We start from the raw sequence: 22,407 nt of genomic DNA on the forward strand, positions 1-22,407 counted from the left end.
TACTTGAGATATCTAGCTTTGAGGAGCAGATGCAGTTTTCCTGGTAGACTCAAATCCTATGGGTATCACATTTCAGGGTCAAGAATTATGCATAAACTTACTCTAAACTTTATAAAATTTTTCCTTCCTATTTTTGATGGAATTCAAAAGGGGACCATTAAGAATTACCAACAAGGGCTTCCCTGGTGGCGCAGTGGTTGAGAGTCCGCCTGCCGATGCAGGGGACACGGGTTCGTGCCCCGGTCTGGGAAGATCCCACATGCCGCGGAGCGGCTGGACCCGTGCGCCATGGCCACTGAGCCTGCACGTCCGGAGCCTGTGCTCCGCAACGGGAGAGGCCACAACAGTGAGAGGCCTGCGTACCGCAAAAAAAAAAAAAAAAAAAAAAAAAAGAATTATCAACAAGCAATGACTGAGTCCCCAGGCTATAATGGCAACCAAGAAACTCATGTTCATTACCACAGAGTCCATTGTTGATTTCCCTTGTTTCCCCAAATAGAGAACACACTAATCTAGGAGATTATGTGCACTTCAAACTTTGATTGCCAATATTAAAGTATCCAGATAGGACTCATTTTTCTGGTTATTTTGGTAGAAATAGTCACTTGCTTCCTTCCTGTGAAATGTAAGTGCCAAATGTTATTTGGTGTGAGTCTTCCTGGCCTATACTTTTTTATATTGCCTCTCTCCCCAGGCCCCAAATCTACTTCAATATAATTCCTCACAAGTGAAATCAGGCACACTAAAACTGAAGACACCTCTGTTCTGCAACTAGTGAAATGAATCATTTTTAATGGAATTTTTATCATTTTTTTCTGACTTACTGAAGTAGTTCATGTTTATTACCCCCACCCCAAAAAAAACCGCACAAAAATAAGGACAATTATGTAAAAGAACCAAGAGCCAACTATAGAAAAATTTAAAAACTACTCTTGTTTCTCTACTTTCCAGAAATAAACACATTTTGGCCTCAAACCATTTTTATGCATATTATAAAAAATTACAATCATACAATATTTACAATTATGTAGCTTCCTTATTTAATTAAAATATAAGTTGTGATCTTTTCTAATGTCATTAAATATACTTCCATAACCTGGTTATTAAGACTTCCATAATATTCCAGCATATAGATTAGTTAACCATTCCCCTACTGTTGATTTATTATGTCAAGGGCATTGCAGAGATCAGATTTATAAATAAATGTTTGCAGAGGTTTTTATTATTACCTTAGAATAAATTCCTACAGGTGAAATTACTAGGTCAGAAGATAAAAGGTATTTATTCATTTACAACTTTTGTCCTTTCTAAAACCACAGTAGTAGCTTAATAGACTTTGACTTAAATGATTACATGGTTTCCTTTGTAGAGTATTTTCTTTGAATAGCAGGGCTTATGTTGGTTCCTGAAGTGCGTCAATATACACGAGAGTTATGTAATATTTAGAACACTAATTAACCTGAGGAGATAGTAAACAGTAGGCATTACAGTGAGCAGCATTCATCTATTTGACTTACCAGCATACAGTGTCTAGTTCTGTTATGGTCTTGTCACATTTGAGTCTTTGGGTTGTACAAACAATACGCAAAACAACTTAAACATGAATTTTAACTAAGAATGAATGGCTGTGTGCCAAAGCAATAATTTGTCTTTGAAGTTTTTTTCCCCCTTACGCAGAGAATTCTATTTGGTAAACACACTGTATATACTATTTGTTGCCTTTCAAAACCAGCTTTTTATCATGTTTTAAAAGCAGAATCAAATATATAAATGATTATATTTTGAAAATGGCTGAGTTACATGAGCTGATGTACCACAGAACTGATTTAAATATAGGACTCCTTTTTTTTTTTTTTTTTTGCGGTATGCTGGTCTCTCACTGCTGTGGCCTCTCCCATTGCGGAGCACAGTCTCCGGACACACAGGCTCAGCGGCCATGGCTCACGGGCCCAGCCACTCCACGGCACGTGGGATCTTCCCGGACCGGGGCACGAACCCGTGTCCCCTGCATTGGCAGGCAGACGCTCAACCACTGCACCACCAGGGAAGCCCCAGGACTCCTTTTGATACAGCTTGTTGAATAAATAAAGCAAATGGTCATACAAGTATTTTATGAGTTTAGTTTTATAAAAGTAAATAAATCTTTCAAAAAGTGAGGTATTTAGCACATGAATGGAAGTTTTGTGATTTTTAAACATTCATTGTTTGGGTGCCTGCAACAAGAATGCCTGCAGTTACATATCAATATAATAGTTGCGATTATATATAAACAGATATTTTATTATAAGTTAACACTATCTTTTAAAAAGCATACAACATTGGCATTAATACATTTATTTATTTCTTTATTTTAAATTTCCTTTTTTCCAGTTATGATTTAAGGTAGTTTAGGAGCATTTATGCAAGATGATAAGGTAAATTAATATAAGTGAGGAAATGAGACTACACATGATAAAATGCATGCCACGAAATCCTGTCCTTTTGTTACAGGGCGCCACAATGTGGCTCTTAGTTTTTAGACGTCCAGGCAATCAAATTATATATGACTGGCCGTGTCCATGAGATAAACTAGTTTCTTAAAAAAAAAAAATCCTAACTTTTCCTGATACCTAGGAGGAAGTTCCTTCATGGATTCCAGAAGAAGGCACTATGTGATCTAGCACTCACTGTCTTCCACGGCAGCAAGTTTCCTAGTCTGTTCCTTATAAGAAGCTGATGGTATTACCCAGTGGGCAACAACTGTATGAGAAATCAGCGTGATTTCTATTCCTATACTGTAGGATATGGTGCAGTATAGGGACAGAGTTCTAAAAGGAAGGATATGTTGTTTGTATTTTCTTGAAGTGATCTCTATACATTTTCTTCTTTAAGTATTTTGGTAATACTGAGTGGCACCAAGTTCAAGGTTAAACTCCCTGGAAAATAATTGGAATGTGGTTATTCTCTGTCCTCGGGCAAGTACAGACGGGTGTGCTTCACCTCTTAGCCAAGCCAGGTGCACTTCTTTTGGAGTTTAAGGAGAATAACCTGGACATTCACTTGAATGGAGGTAAGCGCATAATGAGACAGGCCCAGGAAGTACCCACAGGCAGGGCCTGGATTTATTTCCCGTCATTTGTTGCATAGAAACTATTGGAAGAATCAAGTCACCAAAGCTCTGTAGCATGAAGCATGACTGTATAGTTTTAGTCTGGAATGTTTTTTTAAAAAACACGTGTGATCAAATACTTATCCTTGCCTGAGATAGAACACACACATTCAAACAAAACAGAACAAAACCTCTAAGTACCCATAGAACATTTGTCCTTGAATCTTGTTTTATTCCAGTGTACTCTTCAAGATGAACTTGTTACAAAATGTACCTTTAGGTCTTTGAATGAATTCACTCACCACATAGGGTGTGGAATCAATAAAACCTCTGAAATAAGTAAGAAATATATTGCACATATCCAAACCCACAGAGCAATAAAGTATTCAGATCCCCGTTCTGTGGGTTCTCATGAAGCTCCTCCAAAAAGAGCTGCAAAATGATGTCTAGAGCCTGGGGTCCTGTTTGTGGTGACATTTTGTTATTTGTACAAGTCCCAGGTTTCACTTTGAACCCGGTAAAGTGGCTTCTAAAAGCAATAGCTGGAGACATGGTCACAGCTCTTCCCTCGTGCAATAGAAATATTCTAATTTTATTGAGATTCTCCAGTGTAAATTCTGGTTGGTCTCCTATCTATATTGCCCAGGCTTCATCTTCACACCTTTAGAAATTCAGTTTGTTGGTGTATTTTTTGCATATTTTTAGAAATACTTTTATTTCATAATTCATGGAATATGGTTTTTGATTACTTAAAAAAATGAAATTCGTAGAGAAGATTCAAACCAACTCTTTACTATTATGGCAACTATGTATGTCCTCTTTTATATCCTGGGTCCATGCACAAATATTTGCTTCTCTTTCATTTCTAAATATTTTCTAAAGCATATATTATACAGATATGCATGAAGTGATGAGACTAAAAGAGGACCTCAGGGCAAAGTTGAAGCACCTTGAATTACCACGCCTTATAACTTTGAACTTATTTTGTATGGAGTGGGGAGCTATCAAAGGTGTTTGAGCCAGGGAAGAATCTGTCACGCTATGAGGGGTTTTATAGTGGTATGTTGGAGTCATTTGCACGAACTTGCAAAGATACAGTTTTAGCATCACTTCCCAACTTCATGTTCCGTCCCAGTGGGCATATTTACACCATGGAAATGGGCAAATAATACAAATCAGTTTGTTTTTTGATAGCTGGTGGTTAAACAATTCTTGACACATCACTAGTTGTTTATTTACCTGTCTGACTTCCTTTAAGGCTGTGATCTCTTAGAGTAAAAATGTCTTATTAATCTTTATTTCCTTACTTTAGCACCAGTACTTCACATATTATAGGTATAAATAAATAATCGTTGAATAAATGGAGGGGCAGATTAACAAATGAGATTAGCAAATTAGGTAGTGACCAATTGGTTGTGGGTAATGATGAAATTGTTAGAAATAGCTCTAAATTATCTAACCTGAACATTTGGAAAGATAGTGATGCCACTAGGAACGAAAGAAGTGAAATGGCATTAGCGTTGTCTGGGATGGGGGTTGGGGAATTAGTGAAAGATAATTGTTTTGGGACATGGGTTTGAGTGCTAGCAGAAGACCGAGGTTGCAGATGACCAGCATTTATTCCAATTACTATCCAATGACAGTTTTGAAATTATTTTTTATGGTGTTTTCTAAAATACTCACCTCTACAGACTAAAGTTCAAATTTATTTGTTTAAAAAAAAGATTGCTTCATTCCAGAGTATAAGACAAAATAAAATTTCTATAATGCATTCTTAATATTGCTTTGGCAGAGAAAAGAGAATGAGGAATTTTTTTTTCTTTTTAACAATGTAAATTTTGTATTTCAAGATGATAGTTTACAGTAATCCTGGGAAGAGAAAACGAATTTGGGGGGAGGATGAAGTTATCTTTTAGAATATAACTCCTGAAGAAAAAATTTTCTTTCTAAAAAAGCTATTATAGTTAAAGACTAAAGTTGAGAAAGAAACGTCTTTGTACAATAAAGACTTGGGGAAGGAAAACAAGATACTTCTGAGGGCAACAACTTGAATCTGAATTATCTAGATAAAGGGATAGTCTGATTTTGAAATATTCTCATTAACAGAATAATTCAGTATATTCTGTACACAAATGAGTGGTTTTAAAATATATAACCAAGTAAATGTTGATATTGCAACTATGGTAAACAGAGTTTATTGTTTCATTTTTAAATGAGGATCTTGCCTCAAGATCATACTTAAGAATGTGAGTTATTGCATTATAGAGCAATGGAGGAGTACATATCTTAAAAATAAGTAATGGAGAAGTTAAACATAAAAGGAAAGATCATTTACTATAATGTGAACTCTAATGTTTACTGTGAGTTGGTCTTTTCTACGCTATGTATATTCACCATAAGATTCAATAGTTCTTCAGGGAATTAGGCATGTCTTTATATCCCCACTGGAAAAGTCACTTATAAGCTTGCACTTATAAATCTAATGCCACGCTGGTGGATTGCTCCCACCTCATTTTATATTCACCACATGGTGTTTCGTATCTGTGATAAAATAGTAATATTATCCTCAATCAAGGTCACAGACCAAGTCACTATCAGAGCTTTGGGATCAGTGCTTATGGTTTTTTATTCCATTCTCGGGTGTGCCCTAGTTGGAAAAAATCTGATATACAAAACTATCAGTTCACAAAATAGATAAATTAAGGGTGATTACTTGCATTTCAAAAGGATCTGCTTCAGAGTTCCTTAAAATAGGCACTTCTGAAGAGTGTAATTTAGCCAAAGGGAGCTGGACTATTGGTAACCAAGAGGCCTAATTTCACTGCCTATCATTAACCAGGTTAATGAAGTGTATAAATTTGGGCAAGTTAGTGATTTCATTCATTTATTCTCTCTTGCACTAAATCATTACTACTATTACTCAGTGATTCTTCTCTTTTTTAATATCTACTTATTTATTTGGCTGCGCTGGGTCTTAGTTGCGGCATGCAGGATCTTTTAGTTGAGGCATGTGGGGTCTTAGTTGCGGCACGTGGGATCTAGTTCCCTGACCAGGGCTTGAACACGGGCCCCCTGTGTTGGGAGTATGGAGTCTTAACCACTGGACCACCAGGGAGGTCCCTACTCAGTGATTCTTTTATGAGCATTCTCTGTGTGTTGGATATGAAAAGGTCATAGTCCTCGTCCTTAAGGAGTTTACAGATTACAATAGTAAAACAGATATGTGAACAAATAAGTGGCATTTTTGGTGGTAGAGGCAAGCTGGCTTGTTAGGAGACCACTATGGTGTTCTCATCACAAGATGAGAGGGTGAACTGTGGCAGTTGGGGTAGACTAGGAAAGTTAAGAAAAGGATGCTTTGTTAAAGAAATAAATCCATGTGATTGACATGGATTGGCTATGGGGCCCAAGGGGGAGAGAGAGAGGGGTCTTAGGATGACTCCCACACTTTTGGCCTAGATAACTTGATTGAGTGGTGGTGCTACTCATGAAGAGAAGGAATTTAGGAGGAGGAGGATTTGTGGAGGGGAGGGAGATAATGAGATTAGTTTTGGACAAATTGAGTATAAGAGTCCTGTGGGATAACCAGGTGATGTTGGTTAGACAGTTGTATATTCCAGTTTGGAATTTAGAAAAGAGGACTGGGCTGAACTTAGGGATTAAAGAGTCCTCTGAAAAGACATGATTAGTAGTGAACAGATTGCCCAGGGAGAGCCAAAAGTTAAGAAGAGAGCGAAGAGAGAACTCTTGGCGGGAGGAATGTGTAAATAAAGGAGGCTGAGGAGGAACAGTCAGGAGGAGAACCTGGGCTGTGGTATCATGTGGGCTGAGTAAAGGGAGAGATTCAGGAATAAGGGAATGGTCCACAGTGCTAAAAGCTGGAGAGAAGTCGCGAATGCAGAGATTCTATGACCAATTAGATTATTGGTGTCCTTTGCCAAAGCAGTTTAGGTAGAGTTGTGGGGCACAAGTTTAAAGAGTAAATGGGCATAGAGATTATTAAGACTTCTAAAAAGGGAAGGGAAGAGATGGGGGAGTAATTAAAGCTCTGTGTGTGTGTGTGTGTGTGATGGGAGAGACTTGAGCATTTATATAGGAGGCAGGAAAGAAGCTATTGGAAAGAGAAATGTTGAAATTGTAATGGAGCAAATTTCCTGACTTAAGAGTGGCCAAGGAGGGTTAATTATTAAAAGGAAAAGAAATACTTCTTCTTTTGACACTGAATAGGAGAGGAGAGGATAAAATGTATACATATATATGTGTGTGTTTGTATATATATATATATATATATATATATATATATAACTGTGGGTATAGGAATTTTAAGGAGATGATTCTTGATAATCTCAATTTTCTCTGTGAAGCAGGAAACAAAGTTGTCTGCTGAGTGAAAAGATGTAGCTAAGGATACAGGCTTGAGGATAATGGTGTACATTTGTAATGTTAGCTGTGGAGGAAAAGTGGGCAACAGACATGATTAATTGATAGGTAGATAGATAGATAGATAAGATTAGATTATAGCCTAGGATGGCAGTGTGAGTAGCATGGCTAGATTGCCCTAAAGGTTATGGTCCTGTGTAGACTAAGGTCTCCTTTAGGTCAGAAAGGCTAATACTATAGATATTAGCAGTCTTGGCTCAGCTTTTAAGTAGAATGTTGCTTAGAAGTTACCCTGGGTCGAAAAAGAGAACTACCGGTCTCTAGGTCTCCATTATCCAACATGATGGCCACTAGGCACTTACTGCTCTCAAGCACTTGAAACATGACTGGTTCAAATTGAGATGTGTTTTACAGGTGATATACACCCAGGACTTTGAAGATGTAGTATGAAATAATGTAAAACAGCTCATTAATAATTTTTATATTAATTACTCATTGGAATGATAATATTTTGGATATATAGGGTTAAATAAATTATATTATTAAAATTAATTGTTTGTTTTTGCTTTTTAATGTGGCTCCTGTTATATTTCTGTTGGACTGAGCTGCTCTTGGTAATTACAGGAGGCAGTTAGATGGTTTCGGAAGTGCTTCTAACCTCAGTCTGGAATCTTAGCTGCTCATAGCGACTCTAAAGGGGATTATAGCACACCTGGGGCAGTTTAGGAAATTAGCCTTTTGAAAAGAGTTTGCCCAAAGTGGTTGGATCTTTGACTACACCCTTTCTTTAGTGCTGGATAGGAGATCTAAGACTGTCCATAGAACCCAGTTATCCATATCTACAAAAGGTGAAAACCATCTGCATTGTCAGCCCAATAGGGAGTTGTGAGATTCATAGGAAATACTACGTGCTTTTTAAAATGAAAAGATTATGTGAGTGCCTCATGGTTAGCTATAGTTTTAAGTTTAGTTTTTAACAATATGAAGATGAGTTTATCTACTGCTGTGTGCCTCCAAGTTGGCCAGACAGCACTAGACATTTTATGGGCATTACCTCGCTTAACTCAGTCTAGTAGGCTGAACCTAAGCCTTTAAGACACGAAGATATTTCCACTAACTGTTGAGATTCATGTTGCTTCTGGGATCAATAATCTTAAATTTTATAAACTCTCTGTCCTATTTTATAAATTGAAGTATACCCATACTAAGATGGTACTTCTGATGGTACTTTTATAACTTTGCTGCTATATAAGAGATTTCAGCAAGAAGACAGATTATTATAGGTGACTTTTGAGAGAGCAGTTTCAAGAGAGTGGTGGTGAAAGCCATGGCAAGAAGGTACTTACTAAGTAGCAGCAGGGATTGTCCTTTTGTGTAGAGATGAGGAAGAGAGATGGAACCTCAAAGTATCACTGAAAGTTCAGAGCAGGAAACAAACCAGCCTAGGGATTTTTTAAAAAGGGATTTAATAAAGGGAAGAAGTTTACAAACTCATTAGGAGGGCTGCAAGGCCTGAGTCAGGAGCTGCTGTTGGAGTTATTGATTTTAAGGGCATTTCTGCCTCTAGAAGCCAGAAGTTGCTGCTGCTACCGCCTCCACTGCTGCCACCATCACTGACTCTCATTCCCAAGAATCTGGTGACTCAGGCACTGAGTTTGGCTACCACAGCTGCCTCCAAACACTCGTCTCCTACCTTGTCTGACTGTGGCACCATCAGCAGAAAGATGGCCTCTGCTCAGTTCTGCCTTCCAGACCTCACTGGTGGAACATAATTTGCATCAAGAACGCTAGGCAAAAGGGTGTCTGGAGAATGTAGTTTTTCCAACTAGAAGGCAGGCAGAATGAAGGGTTGAGAGAGCCACTCTGCAGAATCTACCACAGCTGATTTACGTTGCTTATTCTGAACCATTTGTAAAGAACATAAACTTCTTGAGAAGAGGGAGAAGAATTTCTGAGCCAGAATATTGAAAGGGAATAATATGTGTTTTCATGCTTGAAGTAGGGAAGAGCTTGGTGGCTTTGAAAAATTGGCAGAGGTTGTTGTGACTAGACCATTTCAGGTGAGGGTGGAGAGGTAAGCAGAGATGAGATCATGCAAGATTGTATAGCTTAGGTTAAAATTTTTGGATTTTCTCTTAAGAAGGAAAGCATCAGAGGGTGTAAGGTAGGAAAATGGTATAACTCAACTTATGTTTTATAAAGGCTACCCTGACTATTTTGTGGAGAATGTATTTATCAAAAGCAGTGGAATCTAGGAGACTAGATAAACCAGGAAGGAACCAATAGTCTATGTACGAGAATATGGTGGCAGAGTGAAGATAGAAAGTAGACTGATAGGGCTTCCCTGGTGGCGCAGTGGTTGAGAGTCCGCCTGCCGATGCAGGGAACATGGGTTTGTGCCCCTGTCTGGGAAGATCCCACATGCCGTGGAGTGGCTAGGCCCGTGAGCCATGGCCGCTGAGCCTGCGCATCCAGGGCCTGTGCTCCACAATTGGAGAGGCCACAATAGTGAGAGGCCTGCGTACTGCAAAAATAAAATAAAATAATAATAAAAAAAAGTAAAGTAGACTGATATGGGCCATATGTCAGCATTTGTAATGACAGGATATGGCAAGGAATTGGGTGTTAGAGATGCCAGGAATGGGTCCCAGCTATTTCATTATTTTATTCCTTTAGAGGGGTTTCTGAGTATTGAGCTATACATTTCTTTAGGAGAGTAGAGAAAGATTGAGCGGCAGTTATTTTATCAGCGTGTGGTAGACTGTGCAGGACACTGTTTTTGTAGGGGGGAGACTGAGAACGCCTCTCAAGTTTCTCAGTAGTTATGTGTCTATACAGGCATACCTTGTTTTATCGTGCTTCACTTTATTGCGCTTCACTAACATTGTGTGTGGGGGGTTTGTTTGTTTTAACAAACGGAAGGTTTGTGGCAACTCTGCCACAGGCAAGTCTAACAGCACCATTTTTCCAATAGCATTTGCTCACTTCTTGTCTCTCTGTTACATTTTGGCAATTCTCTCAATATTTCATACGTTTCATTACTGTTACATTTGTTACAGTGATCTGTAACCAGTGATCTTTGATGTTACTATTACAGCTTGCTGAAGGCTCAGATGGTGGCTAGCATTTTTGGCAATAGATTATTTTTTAATTAAGGTATGTTCATTTTTTTAGACATAATGCTATTGCACACTTAATAGACTACAGTATATTGCAAACATAACTTTTATATCCACTGGGAAATCAAAAAATTCATGTGACTCGCTTTATTGTGATACACATTCTATTGTGGTGGTCTGGAATCAAACCCACAATATCTCCCGGTAATGCCTGTACTTCAAAGGTTAAATCGCCTATGATGCAGTGTTTGGGAAAAACAGAAAAGCACTAGGAAAATGTTTACCAAAAAGGAATTTCATTTTCCTCTTTACAAATGTTTATGTTCTCAGACTTTACTTACATAAGCAAGTCCTTGTGGTTTTTGCAAAAATACGAAGTAATTCACATGAAGAGCAAGCAAAAAGATTTGCCCAACAATTTGAAAAGAGTAGAACCAGGGGATCATCATTTTACATTTAAAAATAATACCTCTGTCAAATGAGAGTTTATTTCAGCCAGAGCCTATTATTGACTGCAGGAGCAAACAGCTCGTTAAGAGGCAGTGATTACTATGGCATGCGGTCTGCTGAAACCTAGTGGAAAAGATAGGATTGAATTGTCTAAATGTTTCACCTGAAATTACATTTGATTATGACCCTCTTCAGGTTCTATACATTTACATTACAGCTAATTCCTACTTAATTAAAGGTGAGATGTGAAGCTTGTCAGAGTTCACAAGCCAGGTTTTAATGATTCCTCATATAAATAATTCATGTGGTCTCCAGAGCTAACAAGATAAGAGTATTTACTGTGAATTCTTCAGTAGCTCTTTCAATGAGACTAACACAGAAGTAGTTGAGTTCAATTTTGTAGTTCCTCTTTCTGAATCCTATGCGTAGGTTCTAGAAGGATCCTTAGACTTACAGAAAGTAGACGTTGCATCTCTTCTCTCGTTTCCTTTCCTACTTGCAATTCCTTCCAGTGTTTCATTATCTTCTTTTAGTTGTGAATTAGTTTGATATTGCTCTTCTCCCAGGAATATAAAACTGTAACTGCATTAGTTAATACAAAGTTGCATGTAACTGGGAAAAATGGTTGGAGGATAAGCTTTGGTAAAATATTTTTGGAGTACCAGAGGAGTCAAGAAGAGGACTAAGCATGTATTTTTTAATATTATAGGAGTCTGCCAAGGGGTACCAGTAATGGCTAGAAACATGGATGTTTACTGTTTTAATTATAGTGGTTGCTTCATTGGCCTTTGATATTAAATTCTGTTACCCTTGTTGCCTATAAAATGAAGGCAATGATTGTAACATGATTTTTTGTTTTGTTTCACAGCTCCTTTAGGATTGCTAAGACTGGAGCCATGCTACTTCCTCTGTTAAGATTTATCCACTTATCTATATCACTGCTAACATGGTTATCCTATAGATTAGGCAAGACTTTTTTTCCTTTTACTTAGAATTTTCCCAAAATTAGGCTAATGACCAGGTGTGATTCTGTACCATGTGTCACTCATTATATAAATATATTCTAAGGTTGATCACAAAGTTGTCTTTCTTCAAATTTCCATAATCAGTAAATTTTACAAATCTTCCAAATTTAATTCATTTCTTAAATGGAAGGTCATTTTCATTCTTGCATATCTCTCCTGTATCATGGAGAACTGAAACAGAATATCTTTCCAGGGAAGCAGTTTGTTTTCTTTGTCCAGTCATATTTTATCGGTCTGATAGACCTATTATTCAGTAAACAACAATATTCTTTATAATGCACATGGTAATAGAATAGCTATATAAACTTTCTCTTCTTTGTTTTCAGTATCCTGCTAATTACCATTCTACTTAGTGCATTTTTCTCCTCCGTGTCTTAGATTTAGAGGTCATTCTCTAAGCCAGATTTCTTCCTCCCCCTACAGGATTACCCGAGCGGAATTTTTAGTACTTAAAATGAGCTGTTCAATAACCAAGCATTTGACTTGACGGAACTGAGAAGGCAAGGTGGTAGTGGGGGATGGGTATGCCAGGAATTCGGTAGAGTTTGAAAGTCTTCTGACCTTTTAAGTACAAATAAATATTGCTCTTTAAAGAGTCTTATTTTCTCAGCATAACCCCTCACTTATTAATATTGTGGTAACTTAAAAAGTATCATATTAAATTTAAATTGCATTTTTGGTACTTTTGTCGCTTTTATTTACCCAGTACTCCTCTCTGCTTCATTATGGGAGTGGGACTGTGCATAGTAGGATGACTTTCACCGTACAATGCAAGGAGCCAGAGCAGCATGGACCTATTGGGAATAATTAGGGAAAATCTGCCAGGAAAGGAAGGGGGGAGATGATCCATGGAGGATTTTTCTAGGCTTTAAACAGTTCAGTATTTTTTACTTATATAGACATATTTGATATTTTACAATTGTCAAAACCAAAATAAATGTATTACCTTTTTAAAGAAGATGATCCAAAATGAAAGCCTAAATTTTAACAACAGATGTAAGAAGATACTTGTTGTTCTATTCTTTATCATTATCATTTACCTAAACAAAATACATTATACATGTAAAACTACTTCATATTTTCTGAGGTTTGTTTATAGATTAGTATTATCAAATCTAAATGTCTTATTACTTGATTATTTAAACTTTTACCTTTATTCTAAAACTATCATTAATATTCTTGAAAAATGTTGTATATTTATTAAAAGATACATGACTATTTGGTTGGATCATCTTTGACTATATCAAAATATACCGTTCTTTATCTCTTTAAGAACTCTCATCTTAGTTTCCTTTTAATTCTAAGGCTACATTAATATAACTCATAGCCATTATCTATTGATTGTTTACCATATGACAGACACTGCTCTAAATACTTTTACTTACTATAATTCTCACAAAAGCATCATAGTTAAGTCTAGCTAAGTCCTATTTTTATCCCTGTTTTGCAAATGAAAACCTTACAACAGGCAGAAAGGTTAAGCAACGTGGCATGACCACACAACTAGTAAGTGACAGAGGCCAAATTCAAATCCACATTGCCTTCCTTCACAGCCCTTATTCTTCATTCTGCTCCATCCTGGCTCCTTAAATAGAAGTTTGCCATTTTATGTCAGTCAAAAAATATTTAGCAAACATTTATTGTTTGCTCATAGTAAGGCATAGAATATTAAGGAATTTTTATATTGTGTTAAAGGGTTGAGAGTCTAATGGAAACTTACTGAAATAGGCACACAGAAAAACTATATGAATTGCAAGTCAGGGGTTACAATAGGAGCATAAATTCCTATAGGAGCAGTGGGAAATGAAGGATTACTCTGGAAGGAATTCAATTTTTAGACACAAAATGATAGCAGCTAATATGAATTGAAGGTAACTTACTGAGTTTGGGGAAATGGAAATGTCAGTAAAGATGAGTTTTCATCAGTGTGGCAGATAACCATGTGTGCCCATCATTCCCTGCCTTTCCAATCCTTAGAAATTGTGGGAGATATATTTTATTTTATCTTGTTTTATTTTAAAGAGTAAATCTCCAGCCACTCTGGAAAACAAGAAAGAGTGCCTACCATTAGCAGACCATTAACTTTGAAAGGCAAAAAGCAGGTAGGATTGGACTGTTAAAGAGAAGCATATTCTAAAGCATGCAGGAGAGGATTGCTCAGAAGGGGCAGGGGGTCTGGCTGCACATCAGCCACAGTGGATGCAATGCTAAGGAGGGACCTGGAGCCGTCAGCAGGGTGATGAGTGAGGAGACTGCATAAAGAGCAGCAGAATAAATCAGCCCTTTCCCCTTTGCTTGCTTATGCTGAGTAGAGGACAGCTGATGCTGTTAACTACAGCCCAAGGCCGCGAATGTGGGGCTTTAGCTGGAGGCAATGTGGTGGGTAGGTAGCTAGTGACACCCAGGAAAAAATGGGACGCCCCACTTCCTTAAGAAAAACAACCAGCATACCCTGCCTGTCAGTATGTCCCTGACCTCTATGACAGGTAAACAGAAAATTCCAAACAAAGATAAAGAGCCAGGAATTACCAACCATTTGAAGGTAACCCATACCATAAAGAAGACACCAAACACAACAAAGGGAATCAGTACCTAAGGAAAGCAAGTTAATAGAGCTAACAAAAGTCTTTAAAATAATACAGTCAGTAGCCCCAGAAAGAGAATACTGGATCCATAAAAATAATTATAGATATGAAAACTTAAAATATAATATTTGAAATATTAAAAATATTCAGTAAATGAGTAGAATTGTGCAGTGGACCTAAAAACAAATTAAAAACAAAAGTTTAAAAACAAATTAGTGAGGTGACAGATCAAATGGAGGAATTCTCCCAGAATATAACACAAAAAGACAATTAGATGGAAAGTATAAAAGAAAAGAGAGAGGGAATATAGAACCAGAAGTTTCAATATCTATTACATAGAAACAGCGAAAGGAAAGAAGAAATAAAATGGAGGAGAGAAAACAATAAAAGAAATAACAGACTGAAGATGTGTATCTTCAAATAGGATTGGACTGTTGAGTACAGAGAGGAATGACCAGTAAATGACCAATGCCTAGATAGAGAGATAATACAAAACCTTGCAGAAAAAATTAGTTACCTAAAAAGAATGGTAATCAGATTGCAATAGTCTGCAATGCCGTATTTGTCATATATGCTATATATACTGAATGTATCACATATGCATGTGCATGTGTGCATGTCTGTGTGTGTATGTTTGTATGTATGTAATTAGTAGATGCTGTGGAGGGCCACTCAGATTCCCCTCTGCCCTTCACGACTGCAATGCCCATTTCCCAGCTCTGGAAGTGTTGGCTGCTGACTGTAATACAATAAGTCCCTCTCCAGACATTTCTCTCTGCCAAAGAAAGTCATCTGCCCAAGGACATGCCCCCTTCCCCGGAATGGCATATGTCCAGTGACTTGTCAGTTTAGAGAGATAAAGGTCTGACCCCTTTGCTTCAACTGAGGACAAGTCTGAAGCTCCAGAGCTTCTTGTAGGATAATCTGGGGCAACTGTTGTAACTGCATTGAACTTCAACTTCTCTCTCTGCCTAATCCTGTTTTCCTCACTTCCCCACAATAAACTTCCCTGAAGCCACTCCCCAACGAACTTCCTGCATGCAAATCTCCACCTCAGAGTTGGTTTCCCGGAGAAATGCAACCTGTGACAATATTCTTTTCCACTACCCATGAGACATTCACTATAACTGACTATGTATTAGGATGCAAAGAAAATCTCAACAAATTCCTTCAAAAGAAGAACAAAGAGACTGCCTTCTCTGACCACAGTACAACACCCACCCACCGCCTACACACACACACATGAACATCTTTTGAGTTCAAGTGCTGTGCGTGTAGCAGACACCTACAAGAAAATATTTTAATGAACATGGTGATTTCCAAATAAAAGTGGGTAGAGAATAAGTTCTTATGAAGCAGTTTAATCAAAGTGAGTCACTTTAAAGTTTTCCCCCTAATCTGAAACAATAAGGAAAGGAAAATAAGTACTCACCTTTCATTCACCTTTCATAATTTTACAAAGTACATCTTTTTTCACAGAATGGCAGCTTACCACCACGTAAGTAGAGTAGGTGTTTAATATTGGGTACTTCATTCCCAGGAAAATTATGGAGAACAGAATGAAAGTAATGAATATGAAATAAAATATAAGGTCATCCTTATTTCTTAGTTTATCAAAATGTTTTTCTTAAACTTGATACACTTATAACTGACATTTGATAGAAACCTTGGAAGTAAGACTTAATAAATAAACCCATGTCTTTAAAATTGCTTAAGTGACAGAATCACGGGTGTGAATGCTGCTCAGCATCCTTGCAGCATACGCTACACCTGTCATAATTTTTGGTGATTTCCATATTCATACGGGTAATCCATTCCATACGTTACCTTTCCATCTGTTGTCCTCCTTTCTTGTAACCTTCTTGCCCTCCACCTGACCTCAGCCATGGTTATATCTTAAAACTGGTCATTATAAATATCTATAACCCCCTCTCTGTGCACCTCCAGTAATTCCAATTTCAGGTATCCTATCTCTTGACTTTCCAGCTCACTTCTTATAACACACCGATTTCCATAATCATCCCATCCCACTAGGAGCTCTAATCCATTGACCTACCTTTTCATTGTCTCTAACCCCCCCTCCACCCCCCAGGGCCTCACTTACTTTCATCCTCAATTAAAATTTCTTTTGTCTATCATTATCATTGTTTCCTTACATACAGTTTCAGCCCCCTTACCCCTCTCTTACTTTGTTGTTTTCTCTTGGTAAAACCCCAACCCTCAGGGCTTCCCTGGTGGCGCAGTGGTTGAGAGTCCGCCTGCCGATGCAGGGGACACGGGTTCGTGCCCCGGTCCGGGAAGATCCCACATGCCGTGGAGCGGGCTGGGCCCGTGAGCCATGGCCGCTGAGCCTGCGCGTCCGGAGCCTGTGCTCCGCAACAGGAGAGGCCACAGCAGTGAGAGGCCCGAGTACCGCAAAAAAAAAAAAAAGAAAAAAAGAACCCCAACCCTCATTAAATTCAGCCTTCTACCTAACCTTTGCCTGCACCCATGACTGGAGAACACTCAGGCGTCCTGAACGATCTCCCTTTACCTTCACGATCATTAACCTCAAGAGGGCCCTCAGTGCTGCCGAGCAGTCACATTCATTTGTCTAGTCCATTCACTCTTCTCCTCTCTTAAAATGTCTTGTACCTCCTTTTCTGTCCTCACATCCCCAAAACCTCTTCCCCATCCTTCCTCTCAGCTGGTGACAATCTTGCTGACTTTTTCACTGGAAAATAGAATGAGTCAAAAACATAAAGTCTAGAGGGAACTTTAGAGATGTTCTATATCTTGTTGAAGTTGGTGGTTGCTGAGTATATACATTTGACTAAATTCATGGGGCAGTGCAGTTAAAACCTATGCATGCTATCGTATGTAAGTCACATCTCAATAAAAACGAAAAATGGAGAAAGAACTTCCATAAGTTCCAGCCACTGTGTAAACCCACATAGCTATAACCGGGCCCATGTACTGTCTTGATGCTCAGGGTGAATGTTCCACACTCTTAGATATAAGGCCGACTCCTCTACTTTGTCACTTGCTTCCATCACTCCGGCAATTCTCTCTTCTCCTTTCTGTTTCGTCAGTTTTTCCCTTTGTTGGGTGATTCCTATCAGCCTGGAAAGGTATTATTATTTCTCCCACTTTAAAACAGCATCCCCTCCCCCTCAAAAAAAGAAAACCCTCTCTTTTTTTAAAATATCTTTATTGGAATATAATTGCTTTACAATGTTGTTAGTTTCTGTTGTACAACAAAGTGAATCAGCTATATGTATACATATGTCCCCATATCTCCTCCCTCTTGAGCCTCCCTCCCACCCTCCCTATCCCACCCCTCCAGGCGGTCACAAAGCACCGAGCTGATCTCCCTGTGCTATACAGCTGCTTCCCACTAGCTATCTGTTTTACATTTGGTAGTGTATATATGTCCATGCTACTGTCTCACTTTGTCCCAGCTTCCCTGTCCTCCCCTGTGTCCTCAAGTCCACGCTCTACATCTGCGTCTTTCTTCCTGCCCTGCCACTAGGTTCATCAGTACCTTTTTTTTTTTTTTTTTTTTTTTTTTTTTTGCGGTACGCGGGCCTCTCACTGTTGTGGCCTCTCCCGTTGCGGAGCACAGGCTCCGGACGCGCAGGCTCAGTGGCCATGGTTCACGGGCCCAGCCGCTCCGCGGCATGTGGGATCTTCCCGGACCGGGGCATGAACCCGTGTCCCCTGCATCTCCAGGCGGACTCTCAACCACTGCGCCACCAGGGAAGCCCAGTACCATTTTTTTATATTCCATATATGTGCATTAGCATACGGTATTTGTTTTTCTCTTTCTGACTTACTTCACTCTGTATGACAGACTCTAGGTCCATCCACCTCACTACAGATAACTCAGTTTCATTTCTTTTTATGGGTGAGTAATACTCCATTGTATATATGTGCCACATCTTCTTTATCCATTCATCTGTCAATGGACACTTAGGTTGCTTCCATGTCCTGGCTATTGTAAATAGAGCTGCAGTGAACATTGTGGTACGTGACTCTTTTTGAATTATGGTTTTCTCAGGGTATATGCCCGGTAGTGGAATTCCTGGATCATATGGTAGTTCTATTTTTAGTTTTTTAAGGAACTTCCATACTGGTCTCCATAGTGGCCATATCAATTTACATTCCCACCAACAGTGCAGGAGGGTTCCCTTTCTCCACACCCTCTCCAACATTTCATGAAAAACCCTCTCTTGATTCTGCTTCCCTCTCCAGTTACTGCTCCATTTTTCTCCACCCCTTTGCAGTAAAATTCCTCAACTAGTTGCCTGTATTCACTTGGGCCCGTTCTTCCTCTCTCATTCTCTCTTGAAACCACAATAATAAGTCTTTAGCTTTTCTCCACTCCTCAGAAACTGCTCTCGTCAAGGATATCAGTGACTCCACGTGGTCTAGTGGCCAGTTCTCCGTCTTTAACTCTGTGGCTTTTTTTTTTTTTAATTTATTTTCTTTTTGGCTACATTGGGCCTTGCTGCATGCAGGCTTTCTCTAGTTGCGGCGAGTGGGGGCTGTTCTTCTTCGTTGAGGTGTGTGGGCTTCTCATTGCTGTGGCTTCTCTTGTTGTGGAGCACGGGCTCTAGGCACACAGGCTCAGTAGTTGTGGTTCACAGGCTCTAGAGTACAGGCTCAGTAGTTGTAGCACACGGGCTTAGGTGCTCTGTGGTATGAGGGATCTTCCCGTACCAGGGATTGAACCTGTGTCCCCTGCATTGGAAGGCAGATTCCTAACCACTGTGCCACCAGGGAAGTCCTAACCCTATATGACTTAACATTTGACACTGTTGATAACTCTCTATCCTTGACATTTTTCTTCACTGTCTTCTAGGAAAGGATGCTGCTGCATTTCTTCTTACCAAGCTGGCCGTTCCTTCTCAGTCTTCTTTGTTCATCTCTCCTCATCTCCTTGACTTTTTAATGACATGGTGTCCCTGTGCTTCCTCTCCTTTGTTCATACTCACTGCCTTCATGATCTCATCCAACCTGTAACTTTACATACCATATATATGCTATTGACCCCCAAATTGTTATTTGCAGTGTGGAACACTCCTCTGAACTCTAGACTCAGCCAATCATGTATTTGACACCTTCACTTGGATGTCTAGTGGAACCCAAACTTAATGCATTCAAAACCAAAATCTGGGGGACTTGCGTTACCAGGTGAAGACTTATTATAAAGTTATAATAATTAAGACAGCATAGATGTAAAAATAGACAAAAAGTCCAATGGAATCAAATAGTAAAGCAAGAAACAGACCCATACATCCAGGGAAACCTTTCATATAACAGAGCTAGCAATCTCATTGGAGATTGCGGGGGAAAGAGAGAAATAACTCAAAAAATGGTGCTAGGGCAATTAAATAGCCATATGGGAAAAATGAAAATGGACATCTTCCTCACATGATAGCCAAAGTCAGTTCTAGATGGATCAAGAACTTAATGTGGAAGGCAAAACTTTGAAGATTTTAGAAGACAATAGAGATGAGTATCATTATGCACTTGGAGTAGGGAATAATTCCTTAAGAAACAAAAAGCACAAATCGTAAATTGATAAATTTAATTTCATTAAATTTTAGTATTTCTGGTCATCAGAAAACATAAAGAAAACTCAAAGACAAGCTACATATTGGGAAAAGATATTTGCATCATATATAACTGACAAAAAATTAGAATTCAGAAGGTATTAAGAATAACAAAAGGAAAAAGAATAACCCAATAGAAAAATGGAAAAAAGTCAAGAATAGGCATTTTACAGAAAAGGATATATATGAAAAGACACTCAATTTCTTTAGTTATCAAGGAAATTCGTACTAACACAATGAGATACCATCTCACGCTTGCCTAATGGCAAAAGTAAAAAGTCAGCCACTATCAAATGCTGGCTTTGGTATGGACAGTGGGAATTCTTGTGCATTGATGGTTGAGGGCAAATTGTTACAGCCATTTATGAAAATAGTCTGACAGTACTTAGCAAAACTGAATATGTATGTTCCCCCAAGATTACAGAAAAACTCTTGCATATGTGCACCATGTACAAGAATGCTTGTAGCAGAATTGTTTGTGATCGTGTGTGTGAGTGTGAGCGTGAGCGTGTGGAGGAGAGAGGTGGGAGGACAGAGAGGTGGGGAGAGAGAGAGAAGAAATTAATTGAATGTCAATCATCAGGAAAATGGATAAAGTATGCTCTATCATACATTGGAATATATATGGTAATAAAAACAAATGAATTACAGTTACACATATTTACATGGACAAATATGAAAAACTGCCTTGAAAACTAAGTAAAACAAGGGAATATTTAAGTAAAATTGATATTAATGGTAACCTCTGGGTGGAGATAGGGATGGGATGGAATGAAGATGGAGCACACCGGGACCTTGAAAGTTATTGTAATATTATTTTAATTCAGCTTAATAGTGGGCACACAGGTATTTGTTTCATTATTATTTTTAAATATGTGTAGTAAATGCCTTTTTTGTATGTATATTTCAAAATCAAAATAGGATTTTAGAAAATTTTTAACTTAGAAAAACAGACTATTAAGTAGGTCATTGATACTCCCACATCTTCAATTTTTTTTTTTTTTTTTCTGTACGCGGGCCTCTCACTGTTGTGGCTTCTCACGTTGCGGAGCACAGGCTCCGGACGCACAGGCTCAGCGGCCATGGCTCACGGGCCCAGCCGCTCCGCGGCATGTGGGATCTTCCCGGACTGGGGCACGAACCCGTGTCCCTTGCATCGGCAGGCGGACTCTCAACCACTGCGCCACCAGGGAAGCCCACATCTTCATTTTTTTTTTTTTTTTTTTTTTTTTTTTTTTTTGCGGTATCGGGCCTCTCACTGTTGTGGCCTCTCCCGTTGCGGAGCACAGGCTCCGGACGCCCAGGCTCAGCGGCCATGGCTCACGGGCCCAGCCGCTCCGCGGCATGTGGGATCTTCCCGGACTGGGGCACGAACCCGTGTCCCCTGCATCGCCAGGCGGACTCTCAACCACTGTGCCACCAGGGAAGCCCACATCTTCAATTTTTTTTAACCTCTTGTTTCTTCTACCCAAAATTTTATGAGTTATTTGTAACCATTTTTTTCCCTTAAATGTAAGATAGCACTAAACTGATACAACTGTAACATTTTAAAAAGTCTTTTGCAATCAGTGCCATCAAACTAGTTCATTTTAAATTAAATTGTTAGGATCTCTATTGTCTTTATAAAATACAAGTCTTTCACAATAATGAGCTGGGTTCATATTTATGTGATTCCCATAATCTGTTGATAAAAAGAGATATAATTATTATTGCCCTCGACATAGATTACAGTGGACTTTACATTGGGGCAGAGAAAAAGCTTTATGAGGGAACTGAGAATTTTCATTGCTCAGTTTTCATGCATTCATCCTGTTTCCAGGAAAAATCATTACCAACAATGTATACATGTACATGTAATGAATAATTAATGAACGTATTTCGTACAGCTGGTGTTTTTTTTTTAAATTGACACTACATGGCTGACTTTAATCTATATGTGAATGTGTATTTATTTAATAGGAAATTGCCCGGCATTTACGCCCTGGAACCCTCCGAGCAATCTTTGGTAAAACTAAGATCCAGAATGCTGTCCACTGCACTGATCTACCAGAGGATGGCCTATTAGAGGTAAGATGAAGAAGGGTAAGCATCCTATTTATATTTCAAACTCATAAATAATCTCAGCAGGTCTAGTGTGTAAGGAACCTTTTAATACTCTTGGAT

The 22,407-nt window shown here is 38.7% G+C and overlaps 1 protein-coding gene across 6 annotated transcripts in view; it reads left to right on the top strand.

Moving 5' to 3' along the window:
- The window catches only part of NME7 (NME/NM23 family member 7), a 320,071-nt gene that overhangs the window by 243,485 nt on the left and 54,179 nt on the right, over positions 1 to 22,407 (top strand). For all 6 annotated transcript variants that reach the window (XM_060133600.1, XM_060133643.1, XM_060133661.1 and 3 more), the window contains one exon: positions 22,204 to 22,311. In XM_060133600.1, the coding sequence (XP_059989583.1) occupies positions 22,204 to 22,311 (108 nt within the window). The remainder of the gene's footprint in view (positions 1 to 22,203; positions 22,312 to 22,407) is intronic.

This window comes from Lagenorhynchus albirostris, chromosome 2 (assembly GCF_949774975.1).
Source record: "Lagenorhynchus albirostris chromosome 2, mLagAlb1.1, whole genome shotgun sequence".
NCBI lineage: Eukaryota > Metazoa > Chordata > Mammalia > Artiodactyla > Delphinidae > Lagenorhynchus > Lagenorhynchus albirostris.